Source organism: Raphanus sativus, chromosome 2 (genome assembly GCF_000801105.2).
Source record: "Raphanus sativus cultivar WK10039 chromosome 2, ASM80110v3, whole genome shotgun sequence".
Classification (NCBI taxonomy): Eukaryota; Viridiplantae; Streptophyta; class Magnoliopsida; order Brassicales; family Brassicaceae; genus Raphanus; species Raphanus sativus.
The window spans coordinates 26,920,400-26,935,985 of NC_079512.1; the positions used below are offsets into that span (position 1 = coordinate 26,920,400).

The following is a 15,586-nucleotide window of genomic DNA, read 5'->3' on the forward strand; positions in this document are numbered from 1 at the left end:
ACCAATGAAATGTATTTTGATCCAAATTCTCTAAGCCAACTTGAACTAGCATTAAACGATCCATGCCCAAACTATAAATTTTTAGTTATGTGTATGTGTTTTTACTTGTTGACTGGTAGTTGTTGTGTTCATCGTGTATGGGGCAGCTTGAACGTGACGCTGGTCGTTATAATGACTGTCGAGAGAGGCTGAATTTCTGTCTAGGAGCTTGTGTTTTGGCTGGAACTGGTCTGCCTATTGATAGGTTTATGACTACAAGTGCTCTTGGATTCACCGAACCAATGAGAAACAGGTTTGTTCCTATTTTTTGTTCTTATTACTCAACTCTCTCTAAGTGATTACTAAGTCTGAGCATTCACTTCCTCATTTAATAAGGTTCTTTCTCCTTTATTTCAACTATAGCATCGATGCAGTTTCAGACAGAGATTTTGTGTTGAGAGTTTCTATATGCAAACTCCAACACAGCCATCCATCTATCACGTCTTGGAGAAGAGTGGGTACTCTGGGCGTCTGAGGAGTTTGGCTTCATGACCCCAAGCGATTCCGTCTCAACCGAAAGCAGCATAATGCCGCAGAAGAAGAATCCAGACCTAATGGAGCTTGTCAGAGGAAAATCTGCTCGTGTCATTGGCGATCTGGTCACCGTCCTAACACTCTGCAAGGGACTTCCCCTTGCTTACAACCGAGATTTTCAAGAAGATAAAGAACCTATGTTCGATAGCACCAAGACAATAATGGGGATGATCGATGTTTCTGCGGAGTTTGCTCAGAATGTCACATTCAACCAAGAGAGGAAAATTCAGTTAATAAGTTCAGTTCATACGGATCAACTGGATCGAAATGTGTTGCCGAGCAACTTGGCTACTGCCTACTGGGTCAACAAGCTGAAGATTACTAACACCTGAGTTAAGATCAAACCATCAGGTAAACTGTTGCCAGCAGTTTGAAGGAAAGACAAATGAACATATTGAGGCTTCTTGTCTAGCAAAACCCCCAGAAAAAAAAATAAAGCTTTGTTGAAGTTTCCTAGTATCTGACTTTCGAGTTTTATTGGGATTATAATAAGCTAATAATTGAACATAAGAAACTAGAGAACTGAAGAAATGCATTATGCATTTGAGATGCAGCTTCTTTTTTTTAGCATGGAGCTGCCCCACAGTACATGGAACCTCCCTACTTCCTTAGGAGGTGGAACATCTGTTCATGTTTTAAACATATTCTGTGTTCTCCTCTCTCTTCTGTTTGACAAAAAGAACAATGGATGGCTCATGGTAAACACTGTATTATGCTTAATATGGGGGATAAGCACCTCTGCCAATATTCATTAATTGTATTTGCTTGTGTAGCATTCTAAACTACAATCTATTTTGAAGTTTGTAAAAACATGTTCCAGTGTTTTTTGTTTCTTTGTAAATTTACACACCATTGATAAACAAGACAATTATTTAAATTAGGCTTTCAGCTGATTATTAATGGCCCATATTAACGGTTTCAACAATCAGTTGGGCAATTATGTAATGAAACGAGTTAGTGTTGTGGGAAAAGGTTTTTTTTTTTACATTTATAAGACGTCAATTTAAAATGTTAATTTTCTTCTAAAAATATCATGAACACCAAAACAAAGAAGTCTATAACTTTCGTCTTCGATACAAATCATCAATGACATTCTATTAAACAAACAAGTTTGGTCATGAAATAAGAGATTAATATCATTGTTTTGATTAAACGAGCAGGTTGAAAGTTTAAGACAATGTACTTGAAAAAGCAAAAAACATAAAGGAAAGAATCCGAAGAACACTAGTAATAACAATACACCATCGTAACCTAAATTGAACAGGGAGAAACATCTCAAGCACGTTCACCACGGATCCTCCTGGCCAACTGAATATCCTTGGGCATGATCGTAACCCTCTTCGCGTGAATCGCGCAGAGATTGGTATCCTCGAACAAACCCACAAGGTACGCCTCAGCCGCCTCTTGAAGAGCCAACACGGCGTGGCTCTGGAACCTCAGATCCGTCTTGAAGTCTTGAGCGATCTCACGGACGAGACGCTGGAACGGAAGCTTGCGGATCAAAAGCTCCGTGCTCTTCTGGTACTTTCTAATCTCACGAAGCGCGACGGTTCCTGGACGGTAACGGTGTGGCTTCTTGACTCCTCCGGTCGTCGGCGCAGATTTCCTCGCCGCCTGTAATTATAAAATCAATCGAATTGATCGAAAACGTAATCAAAATTAGAAAACCCTAAATAGCCCCAAATTAAAAACCCTAGATTGACATTTGTCGGTAATAAGATGAAGAAAAGTGAAAGAACAAACCTTGGTGGCGAGCTGCTTCCTGGGAGCTTTGCCTCCGGTTGACTTCCTAGCGGTTTGCTTTGTACGAGCCATTCTTCTTCTCTAAAAGTTGCGAGTTTTCTCGATGAATGAAACTTCAGAGAGGCGAGATTTCGTTTTTGATGTGAAAAGGTTGAAAGGTTGTAATGATGGTATATATAGGTGGGATGGTTAAGGGACAGAGTCGGTTAATTTTGGAAACATACAGAAACTGTACGATCAGTCTATTTTCGACGGTTTGGATCTGCTTAATGATTGTGATTACTGACGTGGCGATCAGAGTCTTCACTTCTCATTGGTTTCATTTTAAACACGGATTGGTGACATGTACTTTTGTGTTTCTTTCCATGTAATGACGGTTTGAGTTGAATCATTCGTTGGTGTTGGAGATTGGTAATAGGCCGAGCCGTGTTTCTTGACCTTGACTGTGTTTTTGTAAACAATGGACAATTTGGGTTCGGGCCCAATTAAAAGGAGAAGTGTATAGTTTTTTTTCACTACCATCCAAAGTAAGTTTGATCAAATCCAACCCCAGTTTGGTCCGACCTAACATGCACTTTGGCTTGATCCACCACATTTACTAATTAGAATACATATATGTTTTATAAACCAGAGCCTTTGCTGCTCATATATAAAACCAGACCAGGGATAGAGACATACGTTGGATATAGCTGCATACTATAATCTTGCACATTTAACCCAAGGCATTATATGATTAGATGATAGATCATGTGTTTATCGATTCAATCAATCCATATAATTTAACATGAGAATGATGCATGCTTCAAATGAACTTTTCGTTTATCCAGCACTGTACTAACATGATATATATATCATCTTAATTTTTACAATTTGAGGAGTGATTAAAAAACAAATTAACAAGATGGTGAATACAAAGAGAGACATAATAACTCTCTTTCATGACTCTGAATCCTACCGTGGTGTTTGAACTTTTAAGTCTTTCCAGTTTCTATAGAGTGGTCTTTTGTTCCTACTTCCAACACTCCTTTGTCATCAGCACATGCTCTTATTTCCCTACCAGATAGTAGTAGTATCTCCACTTTTTAATTAAACTTTTCACTTCTTTATCTAACCACCATTATTGATTTATAAGAATACTAATTATGAACAATCAACATTAACCAAATTTTATTTTCTCTAATGGCGGCCGGTATTCATTTTCTTTTCCGATGAAAGGTTCATTAGCATATTATAATATTTAGAAACCTTGGATTTTATAGGAACCAATCAACAACCGTAAAATTCACATGACGAAACCATTATCTATTGTGGATATATATCAAACACATCCAATGTATCAATAAGAAAAAAACATACAAGATCTTTGATGTTCCTCCTCCAAGAATCGCATCTAATCTTCCTTTAACAAAAATAATTATCACTAATCTCCAGAATAACTAACTAATCCATCCATAATCAATCACAGATACACTCCTACTAAATCATGTTACATCTGACGCAAGCCGCCAAAAGTAAGAACCGAAATGGCGATATCGAAATTATCTTGGCTAACTGAGGGCATTCTGTTACTGTCTTTACTATATAAACATTGTCCCTCCATAAATCTCAACCTCATCAGCGTCAGTCCTTTCTCTCCATTTTCTTACAGTACTCTCTTAAAGCAAATTGGAAAAATGGCTGGAGGTATCGGAAAATGCAGCAAGATCCGGCACATTGTGAAGCTGAGACAGATGCTCCGACAGTGGCGAAGCAAGGCGCGAATTTCCTGTGTCAAACGCTGTGTTCCGTCGGATGTGCCGTCAGGATACGTGGCGGTCCACGTTGGAAGCAGTTGCAGGAGATACGTGGTGCGTGCGTCGCATCTGAACCACCCCGTCATCAGGAACCTCTTGGTTAAAGCCGAGGAGGAGTTCGGTTTTGCGAACCACGGTCCGTTGGTTATCCCATGTGACGAATCGGTTTTTGAGGAATCGATTCGGTTAATAGCCCGGTCGTGTCGGTTTACATGTACCGATGATGTAAAGAAGAATCGCCACGGTAGTGGCACTAGAAGCAAGCTGGATCGTTTGATCAAATATCGGCCGTTGCTTCACACCGAGAAGGCTATCATCTGGTGATCCATCTGATCCCATTTTAACCGGGTCGATGGTGTCGGATACCCAGGAGGTGGCCGAGAGCTGGATGTTTCGTCTAGCATGAGAGTCGTCCCGGGTTTCGAATCATAGTTCATGAGAAAAATTGTTGTCATTATTTGGTATTGGTGTAAAACTGAGTGAGCAATTTTTATACATTTATTTATTAATTTTGTTACTTAGTTTTGGTATTTGCTGTAAAATATATTCAGCAATAGTAATACCCATCATATTTATTTATTTATTCGTTCATTCTTCAAACCTTTCGAAATGGTTATTGTTGTTCAACAATGAACGTATAGAAGACTGCAGAGCCTTGTGGCCAAAATAAATATAGTAGTAACTGTTAAGAATTTGAGTGTAAGCAGTGCCTTTTAGCATATATGTTTATATGACATAATTTTACTCCAGTCATTGATTTCCTTTGGTCTTGGTTAAATAGAATCAGTCCTCTTTGGATGCTATCACCTAGCATCAAGAAGGGCAAGGAAGGCGGTCATCACAATATCATAAGTATAAACACAACTAGAAAATATTCAATCTGTAATAACAAATAAAGTTCACTTAACATGGTAAAATGAGCTCAAACCCTTGCAATAAACGGCTTTAAACACTAGTACCGGGATCGGACTTTCACCGCATTGCATGCAACAGCGTTCTTGTTTCCTGTGGTAAAGGTTATCACGAATTTGCAACATACTGAACTTTTTAAAGAAGTGATGAAACAGATCAGGACAAATGAAAACTGGTTAAAGAGAGATAAATTGGACCACGACTGACCAGTCTGGCCCATCACAAGATCAGATGTCAACCATGGCTCATTGGCTCACAATATCAGATGTCAACCAATTCTGGCGAATGTAGTCCGTAGGAACTGCCGATGTAGAAATATCTGCGTACCATTATTGCATAATATGCGCTTACATCATATTCTCTCTACAACGTGTAAAATGAATCGATGAAATAATTGCATCGTAAAATAGGGGGGAAACGAGGGACCAAAAAGAGAAGAAGAGTAGGGAAGACACTACTACAGTGGGACCGGTTATTCACATGTTACGTTGGTCTTTTCTCGGGAAAACATGAAATATTTTCCCAGAGACCAGAATGCTTCGCCCATTTTTCCCTATCTTAAGGCGCCTCGCATCGATGATGCGTATGTACTCACTTTTGTTTCACTAATATGTTCCCCCATTTACTTTTCATTATTACATCAGAAAGTACTAAGAAGGGACAAGACAACCAAGAAGTAAATAAAATACTGCGACCATATATTCATGGTATAAAAAGCGTACTGAATCCAAAGCTATAATCTGATTATCATCCAGACCCACTGGAGTCAATATGTAACAACTAATACAATAAAGACACTGCCATCAAATGTCAACCTCTTTTTTCTGTTGAGAAAACACTAAATATCAACCCTTTTCTTCTACAAAATTTACTCGAAATTCTTTAATTAAATTATACTCATGAGATATATACGAAAAAGATACAGATACGAAAATTGAATTTATAAAAAAAATTACTTACAACACTTTCTCTTCTTGTCCGTGATTTAAGAGGTGGTAATAAAACGCCAAAAAAACTTTCTTAAAACAATTGTTTGACTGCAACAGTATATTTCCTTTTTAGTCGTTTCCCCCCCAAAACTCACTTAATCCACGCGTAAACCAGCAAGGAGAATCCAAGACCATTGCCGGAGCCTAAACCGGAAGATCCTCCTCCACCGTACTCCGACTCATCCGCGCTACTAGCCCACTCCAAAACCGACGAGCTACAAGCCGACGAAGCGGAAGACATCGACATCGAAGAAGACGAAGAACTCCTCTTGCTCTTAACGAATCTCCTCCTCATCTTCCTCCATTCCACCATCCCTTTAAACCCCAAGCTACTACTACTCCCACCACACTTCTTCTTCGGCTTCCACAAAACGACGCCGTTTCTCTGATCTTCCTCCGGATCGCTCTCGAACCTAAACATAAAAACAGCGTGTCCTAAACTCTTGCTCTGAAACAGCCAACTATAAACATCCCACGAGATCTGAACAGAGACCCCGTCGATCTCAACTCTCTCGTTCCCCCTGAACTTCCACCTCAGCCGCTTGATCGTCAGGACCTGCTTCGAATCCACGCTGAAACAGAGCCTCGCGTCCTCGTCCACGCGGCAATCGATCGCGATCTCTCTGTCCTTCCCGCCTAACCTCGCCTTCGTGGAGAACACTCCAGCTCCGAACACGTGCTCTCTCCTCATCACCAGAGCCTGCGGACTCGCTGGCGGTTTCGCGCGAGCGTACGCCTCTCCGACGGAATCTCCGACCAAGAGTCCCATCTCTCCGTCGACGATCACCGCGATGTAGAATCCGGATCTCGGTTCGGATCTTCCGGATTCGAATTTGGCGCGGGTCAGGTCCCAGAGGACTTGGATTTTCGGGGAGATGAGTTTGGATCCGCGTTTTCTCCAGAAGGCGAGTGCGTTTAGGCTGAGGTGGAAGGAGGCGGCGGCGGAGGAGAGGGAGAGATCGGCGGAGGAGAGAGGGGAGGAGTGGGTGTAGTAGTCTTGAGAGTGGAGGAAGAGGTTCAGAGAGTGGCCGCCTAAGAAAGTGCGTGACCATGTTAGATAGAACACGCCGTGGTCTGTTTGGTATAGGCAAGTTGTTTGGTTCGGATCAGCGGAGCCTAGAGGAGACGGAGGAGGGTGGATATTTCGAGAGGGAGACATTTGTGTGTTTCCGCTTTTGTCTGAAGGTGGTGTGTTGGGAGATTTTTTATTTCTTTCTTTCCTTTGATTTATATACAAAGTTTTTTGTTTAAATCATGAAAATGGAATGGGTTATAATGATGTTTGGCTTGAAACATACGTAACAAAAAAATATTGGATGCAGGCTGCCAAATATGAAAAATAATAAAAAATTGGATGGATATATGATAGAGACATAGATGATAATTGTTAGGGCTGGGCATTTTATCCGTTAAATTTGATTCGATTCGTTATCCGTTGCTATTCGATTCGAAAATTCCGAATATCCGTAAGCTTTCGAAGCAAAGCAAATACTAAAATTCAATATCCGTCAAAATCGAAGCAAATCACAAATATTAAAATTTTGGGAAGCGAATATCCGATCCGATCCGTCAATATATAAATACATGTATATTTTGATTATATTTAAAGTTTTAAATGTATAAAATTATATAATTATTATTCTAATATATTATTTGATAGATTCTATTCATATTATTACTTATATAAAAGTATTACATAAAAGGAAGAGAAAATATTTACGATAATTATAATTTTTTTTTAAGTTTTGTGTTATTATAATTTTAACTAAGTTTAAAAATTTACAAAATATGAAGATTCATTGTTTTTTTTAATTTTTATCTTTTATATCATGCAAAAAATATATTTTACAAAACAAATTTGTATCAAATTTTTAAGATTATTTGTATTAATCAAAACAAATGAGAGATCCGTAAGTATCCGCGAATATCCGCAAATATCTATTTATTTTCCGGATATCCGTTTTTCCGAATATCCGTATTTTTCCGAAGCAAAGCAAATCGAAAAATCAGATATCCGTAACATTCGAAGCAAATCACAAATACCTTCAAAAACCCGAATATCCGATCCGTGCCCAGGCCTAATAATTGTAATAACTTGGAACTAGCAAAACTTGTAAACTTGGATATGAACTGACTTTTTCAAACTTGACTTTCTTAAGAGGGAACATGAGATCGACGCATATTCATCTATCTCACTTACCGTGTGTAACTGAATCAAAACGGTCGTACTTTCTAATGTAATGTTAGTAATTGATAATCTATAATGTGAAACTTCACAGTATTGCCTTTTCAATCTAAAAGAGTTAAACAGTAAAAAGGCGTGTATTGTGTGTGTAAATAGGGTCCCTAAACATTGCTTAACAGTCGAGTATGAGGAACATGATATGATTAGTTGCCTGCACACTTGACACTTCACTGGAGAACATAATCAATATGAACTCCATTATTTCACATTATAGAACCTATAAGTGGTTTAAATTTTAAAATACCCATTTATGTAGTTTATATCTAGACTTGTAATAACACTTTTTGTGTTTGATATTACTGGATATATTTACATCTAAGTATGATATAATTCTCAGATTAGTATATAATGATATTGACAAATAATTTAGACTTTTGATCTTATGTTGTCTTTTATATCACATTACTGTGATCTCTCTATTCTATAGTCTCCATTGCTAGTTTCGGAAGGCAATTTATGACAATGCGGGGGGAACAAAATAAAATAATAGGCTCGGTCGAATATAAAAACGTCTTTTCAGTTGATTTCATAATTTTATCAAAACTTGTATTTTATTGATATCTCGAGATATCTGGATAAGTTGGCAGACAGCTAAAAGGAGGTGGATAAGTACATTATTAGTTTGACATTTCTGTTAGTTCTTGAAAATCTGTATTATTAATCTCTGTTATATCATCTGTATTTCTAATTATCTTATATAATAACAAGGGTTCTGAAACTTCAACTTCAAGAAATTATAACTGTGTTAGACGGCTAAACCTCTTTTACACCATTATATTACTATATACATGCATATTACTATCTACACTATTACAACCCATTATATGTTATTGTTTTATCTCTAAAACAGAATTGTTGTTCTTCACCAAACATATAACTTCGAAGTTCGAACTCAAATTTATGATGATATATTTTTGTAAGAAGCTGTTATACACCAAACACATAACTTTGTCAACCAAACACATAACTTATATTCGCTGGACAGGCAATCCCTGGTGACGAAACCAAATTCAGCAACTAAATTGTGGGTCTAGTAAGTAAATTATCAGTTTAACAGTATGTAAATGAACTTTTTGACAGCAAGAAAACAAGATGGTTAGAATAGATATGGTAAGAGTTAACACTTAGCAGTGACAAAAAGCAATTTGATTAAAAGCGGGGTTTAATGATATCATTGGAAGTAACAATTATCATTTTTAACATACTATTGTTTATATGCGCATGTTTTATTAAATGTATAGTTTATTTTGGAAAAAATGAATCTGTTTACAAGTCATTTTCCTCTAATTCGACTTAACAGCATATGAATGTGTTTTCGTTAGTTAAAAAAAGAAGAAGTTGAAGAATCATCATTTGTGGATTTTCATTACAAGTAACTTTAGAAAAGTTAGGAAACAAAATAAAACGATGAAGAGCAATTGTTGACTCAAGTCTCATGTGGAAGACTAAGACCAGGTCAGTTTTGGAACAACAACACGCTTTTAGTTTTAGTTTTCAACATTTCAACTTAACTCCATCTCGAGTCTCAGCCTTCGTTTTCTGACACTGTCCCTTCTTATATTCTCCTCCCAACTTTTCGAAGTTCATTATTTATCAGACCCATTTCGTTAATATATTTGACCTAAACGATAGAATTTTGTTTTATTACTGATTTAGTGACACGACTATTGCCTATGGGTATGATCAGTCTTCCTACCAAAATGTCATCATTTTGGCCGTTCATAAACATACTAGCAAAAAGGTAAAAATAGGCAGAATATTTATACATAAAAAAACAGAAGGTGCGAACTTGTGGGTACTTTTTACCTGAAACGTAAATTAAGATCACACAGATACAATAATGTTGCAATTATAGACCATTAGACCATTAGACCAATAAGTTTCTATAGTTGAGAAATTGTTCCATGTAGGTCTTATCACTAACTTGAAAATCACCTTTAACTAATTCATACTTCAATAGTGTTTATGTACACTGCTTTTAAATATATATAATTTATAAATTAAATAATCGGTCAGCGGAAAATTAGCTGCCACGAAGTAACAGAGATCTCGGACTATGGTTGTGGGAAATAGCAGGTTCATGTTTGACGATATCATTAATTCAACAAATCTATATGAATAAACTCGTTACTGTAATAAATACTTTAAAAACAGGTTCTATTTTTAATTGTGATCAATGGAAGCGGTTCTTCTGATGGTTTTCAGGTATTACCAAGTTCATTGGAACCAAAGTACAAGACACTGCAGTTTCCCTGTTAATGGGATTTGAAAAGTGGGTTCTTCAGGCAGCATCTGCGGGCAGATTTTTGAAGTCTCTTTTGGATTCCCAAGCTAGTCTCAACTCAGAGGAAGTACACGTCTAGGTGTCCAGTGTCCTATAATTTAGTCTATGCATGTTTCAGTTCGCTTATGACTTATCACCATAGTCTTCTAGGCTCATTAGTTTGGTGTAGTGCATGTTATCAAGGCCAAAAGTGTAGGCTGGGACGAGCTCAAAACTATTGGAGACTATTCCTTGTTGCTGGTTAACAAGAGATTACTTCTGGTATGCGGTGCCTTGGAAGGCAGTGTTTGTGCCTTACTGGTAAGGCTTCATTATGCTAATAGGTAATAACTAAAAAAACTATATAATCAATGTTCTTTTCTACCTTCGAGTATTGTACGACCGTCGCGCATTTGCTGTATGCTATTTGGAAAAAAAAAATGACTGTATTAATGAAGTCCATGAATGAAAACAGATGGTAGATGTGTTTTTGTCATGTGTGTTTATTATGATCTTAGAGTCATCGTTTCGGCCTTTTGGGATGTTAAACTTGCCAAGGAAAGAGGCCCATAAGGTTAATATGGGCCATGAGTAGCATTCCCCACCGACTCAATGATGATTTAGGGCATTACAATGTGGTAAATAAATTACATTGATTTTGCCACGCAATTAGGTCGATTAACTTGTTTAACTTCTTAGCGGATTCTTGTATATTTTTGCTTTAAAGATTGTTAATATAATAAAAAATGATAACTACGTAAATTTGGTGCATCAATTAACTGGGTGTCAAGATTGAAATGTGAGTTAATATACGAACCAATGATTTGTTTATATGCTAAAGATTCACAAGATTGAGCTTGCAATTTATTTGGTTATACCTCCTTGATCCTGAGAAGCAAGATAGTAATCCAAACAAAAAAATGTTTATCATTAAACATTTTGAGTACAAGCTGAATCGCATTGGATTCCAAGGGAAATGAAACCAGAGACTAGAAAGAGATAAACTAGATGCTATTTCAGATTGGCCTAATATTCCCAAATAGATGTCAAATTCGTAACTAAAGTAAGCAAACAATGTGGAGAGATATGGACAACACAGTGAAGCATTGAAGATGAACGCAGAAGAGTGGAGAAGTGGTCCATTGCAGAATTTATTTTCAAAATGCTTCTTCTTTTTCTTGTCTGTGGTCCAGTTTTGGAAGTAAACAAAGCCTAACTTTGGGGGTTACTACGAGAAGCAGACAAATACGCCTCTCTTATTTTTCTTTCAAAAAACATTTTAACATTTCATTTATATAATTAATTAAAATTGTTTCCTAAAAGCAAATTTAGAAAATCAATAGAGTGAGACAGACAGACATCTCTAGATTCACTAAAACATAGGCCTCATAGCTGATTGATCTATATAGTTTAGCTAGTTATAATTTATAATTAACATCCAGCATTTAGCTTTCATTTGTCAACAGATGAAGTGGGAATCTACTATTATTATAAATAAGAACTATATATATATATATGCAAACCTTTTCAAAAAATATATATAGCGGTTCATATATGTATTAAAAGTTCCAGCAATCATAACTAACTCTATTGTTTTTGCACTATGATTAGCACTCCGCAGCACAATACATAGTAGTGTTTTCAACAAAACCAAAAATAATTATAGTAGGAAGAAGAACTCAAAGACTTTTTCAACAATGTGGATAACCCCAATTATTCTCCGTTTTGTCTACCTTGAAACGTTTCTATCTTCTTTTCTTTGGTTGTATCGTTTATACCTTTTCTTTACTTTCTATTATTTGACATGATCATTTAGATTTCTTCTTTATATCATGGAGGTTTGGGCCTGCGGTTCATTTAGTTATGATCATACGTAACAATGATCGTTATCGTGATCGACGTATGCTTGTGCAATGAATAAATGTTACCCACGTATAGTCAATAAGACTTTATTAGTAGCGTTTGTTGTGAGTATGATCAACATTCTGAACAAAAAAAACTCCATTAATGCTTCCTATTACTATCTCAATTACCTGATTCAGATAGATTGATTTCCCTCCAGTACTGCAATATTTGCTTCTTATCATTTAATCTCTTAAGTTCCAATTTAGAAAATTTTAAGAAATTAAAAAGGTTATATATACTCCAAAGAAGAGTAATTACTTACTATACTAACTAGTCGAGCCGTGAGACGTAGGACACTTCTTGTGGGGACAGGAGTGGTTATGAGATGGACGACTTTGATCGTTAATGTGACTCCCTTTGTCCAGTCATGTGTTAGCTGATTCCAGACGAAACTTAGAGACCTTATTATGTTTACACGACATGTAAATACTTCTTATGAACAACCATCACTCGCCTCGCTGTTTGGGGAGTACTAGTTTGTTGTAGTTTTACTCTTGTTCATCGCCTTCTCACGTGCAACACACGCAAGAGAAAAGCTTACAAAAATCTATCTACTAGACAATAGTAATGCCAAATATTGGAAGCGGTCAGATGGCTACCAACTTTTAATATCACTCATCATTGGGTTGTGTGTTGCTTTTTAAACTACTCCATCCATTTCGAATTATTTGCTGTTGTAGAGGAATTTTTTTGTTTTAAAATAAATATCGTTTCCAATTTTCAATGCAAAATTTATTGACAATATTCTTTATTCTATTTTTCTATTGATTGATATATGGTTAGGTGTATTGGTAATAGTGTTTTATTTTAGAAATATGTAAAACTAGGTGTTTTGTCCGCACATGCGGACATAATTTTTTTATAAATACTTATTATTTATGTCTTATTAATCTAAAACCAACATTATAAACTATTATTTATGTTTTTAAATAGTTAAATCAAACATCAAAATATTTATAAATGTCAAACATTTTTTATCAAAATATATACTTATTATCGTGTTAAGTTTTTTTAAAACACTCATATCATAGAGATAGTTTAGAAAATATATTTATATTTTTTTGGTTGACTAATATTTAATTATAAATTGTTTTGTATCTTAATTTTTTAAACTTTTTATAATAAAATATTATTTTAGATAGGCACACAATATATATATATATATATATATATATATATATATATATATATATAATATTTTTTTGATAATTCGATAATATTTTTTGGTAATCAATTATTTAATATAGCATATAACATATAATTTTATATGTTAAAATAAAATTTGTTTTAAATTATATATAAAATTCATTGCAGGTATTTTTTAAATTAAAAAATTAGCGAATCAGTTAGAAACTAATAATAAATCAATAACCTAGTTAAAAGTCGAAAACCTAAAAAAATATGAAAAATAAGGAAAATTAAATAAATTTTAATATAACATATAATTTAATATTATTAAAATTAAATTCGTTTTTAATATTTATAAGATTTTATTAAGGGTATTTTAAAATTAATAAATTAGTGATTTAGCTAAAAATAAATAATAAATCAATTTTTTTACTAAAACCTAATAAAAACATGATAAATAAAATAATTTATTAGTTTCACATTAATGCCAATTCCTTTAGCGGTTAATAGATCTCCACACAAACAAAATAAATTACAGAAAGATATTTGAATTTTCTATTATGATTACATAAAGGGAGGATTAAAACCGAGTAATTGGTATAAGCAAGTGACATAAACTTCGATAATATAGATGTGACTGGGTGGAATTTGAAATATCTTGAACAAGGTAGGCAGAGGAATGGCTGTATATATAGATATTACGTCTAATCCAAGTTATCTTATCGTTTACTTTGCCTAGAACATACAAAGATCAAGAAGATCAGTTATCTTTTCGTTTCTTTTGTTTAGCTTCATTGTGAAGAGACTTATTCTTTGAATTATTATTTTTACATGTATGTATAATTGAAGTTCGTCTAAGCCTTTTAATCTCACCATTGTTTATGTTTTCAATGTGTGTATATATATATATGACACTTTTGAATATATTTATTTTACTTTTTTTGGTCAAAATATTTATTTTATTTTTTGATGTATAATGTTGGCTGAAGTCATGATATATATATATATATATATATATATATATATATTATTTTATTTTGATGTATAATGTTGGCTGAAGTCATGAATTCATACCAAAATTTGTCGTACTGACGATTAGACAGCAACTATTAGCTTAGGTCAAAAAATTCAGAAATTGGTCCCTACTTCTCTTAACTTTGAATATGCGTTTATTTATACTATTTTGGTATAGGATTTAATAAATTAAAATACTTATATATACTATTATTTGCGAAGTGTTTTTCTGCAATGAAACTCTCACGTTAAAAGTAAAAATATTAATATATTTTATAACAATAAAATATATAAATTAGATACAGAATAAAAACTAATTTTTATTTTTATTAGATAGAACTAATTACATTTTATTAGATAAATGATTAAAATAAATACAAAATAAAAAAATAATTTTAATTTTTATTAGATAAAACTAATTTAAACTTTTTTCATTAGATAAATGATTAAAATTAAGAATAATAAGATTTATCCAAAATCTAAAAATATATTTTAAAGTTAAAAGATAATTCCTATATATAACATGTTTTTATCTGAAAAAACATCTTTTGATAAAAAAATTTGAAAATTAAAAAGACAGAAAACATATAAATAATATTAATAAAGTAATTTTTTATTTTATATAATTGAAAAGAAAATATGGAATGGCTTTAAAATTTTATTTATTAATAATGAATATAATGCATGCACAAATAACTTTTAATACAAAATTATACATAAAATTTTCCTAATGAAAATATATATAATAATTTGTAAAACTTAAATAATTTATCGTTATAGTTTTTTAGTTAGTAATGGATGTACGAGTAAGTAATTATAAATGCTTAAGCCCGGTTGTTAAATAAATTTTAAAATTACTTTAAAATTTTACAATAAATTGTTTTCTACTAATTGGTCTTCTTACAGACAATAATGTAAAATTTAATTGGTTGGATTCTCTTACCTGATCGCATGCCATTCTTTGGGACCAAGTTAGCGGTATGTACTATCTCGACACGTGTCTACCGATATTTTTGGTGGA

The 15,586-nt window shown here is 34.1% G+C and overlaps 4 protein-coding genes across 4 annotated transcripts; 2 read left to right on the forward strand and 2 right to left on the reverse strand.

Moving 5' to 3' along the window:
- The first annotated feature begins 137 nt into the window (after nt 1-137).
- Nucleotides 138-905, forward strand: LOC108839216 (argininosuccinate lyase, chloroplastic-like). Its single transcript, XM_018612028.1, has 2 exons — nt 138-258; nt 466-905. The coding sequence occupies exons 1-2, from the start codon at nt 138-140 to the stop codon at nt 903-905; spliced, it is 561 nt and encodes a 186-aa protein (XP_018467530.1).
- A 791-nt stretch (nt 906-1,696) lies between these two features.
- LOC108818742 (histone H3.3) lies at nt 1,697-2,476 on the reverse strand. Its single transcript, XM_018591671.2, has 2 exons — nt 2,317-2,476; nt 1,697-2,187 (listed from the first exon to the last, which is right to left on the reverse strand). The coding sequence occupies exons 1-2, from the start codon at nt 2,386-2,388 to the stop codon at nt 1,849-1,851; spliced, it is 411 nt and encodes a 136-aa protein (XP_018447173.1). The 5' UTR covers nt 2,389-2,476; the 3' UTR covers nt 1,697-1,848.
- Nucleotides 2,477-3,945: 1,469 nt separating this feature from the next.
- Nucleotides 3,946-4,732, forward strand: LOC108841453 (protein SMALL AUXIN UP-REGULATED RNA 12-like). The gene has a single exon (XM_018614209.2). The coding sequence runs from the start codon at nt 3,990-3,992 to the stop codon at nt 4,431-4,433; it is 444 nt and encodes a 147-aa protein (XP_018469711.1). The 5' UTR covers nt 3,946-3,989; the 3' UTR covers nt 4,434-4,732.
- Nucleotides 4,733-5,745: 1,013 nt separating this feature from the next.
- LOC108824811 (uncharacterized) lies at nt 5,746-7,297 on the reverse strand. Its single transcript, XM_018598193.2, has one exon. The coding sequence runs from the start codon at nt 7,167-7,169 to the stop codon at nt 6,102-6,104; it is 1,068 nt and encodes a 355-aa protein (XP_018453695.1). The 5' UTR covers nt 7,170-7,297; the 3' UTR covers nt 5,746-6,101.
- Nucleotides 7,298-15,586: the final 8,289 nt, after the last annotated feature.

Excerpts from the sequence above, each read along its gene's own strand:
- LOC108839216 (XM_018612028.1), top strand. The coding sequence starts at position 138 with ATGGGGCAGCTTGAACGTGACGCTGGTCGTTATAATGACTGTCGAGAG. Across the intron at positions 259-465 it reads TGATAGGTTTATGACTACAA|CCATCCATCTATCACGTCTT; the intron begins GTGCTCTTGGAT and ends ACTCCAACACAG.
- LOC108841453 (XM_018614209.2), top strand. The coding sequence starts at position 3,990 with ATGGCTGGAGGTATCGGAAAATGCAGCAAGATCCGGCACATTGTGAAG.
- LOC108824811 (XM_018598193.2), bottom strand. The coding sequence starts at position 7,169 with ATGTCTCCCTCTCGAAATATCCACCCTCCTCCGTCTCCTCTAGGCTCC.
- LOC108818742 (XM_018591671.2), bottom strand. The coding sequence starts at position 2,388 with ATGGCTCGTACAAAGCAAACCGCTAGGAAGTCAACCGGAGGCAAAGCT. Across the intron at positions 2,188-2,316 it reads GGAAGCAGCTCGCCACCAAG|GCGGCGAGGAAATCTGCGCC; the intron begins GTTTGTTCTTTC and ends TTATAATTACAG.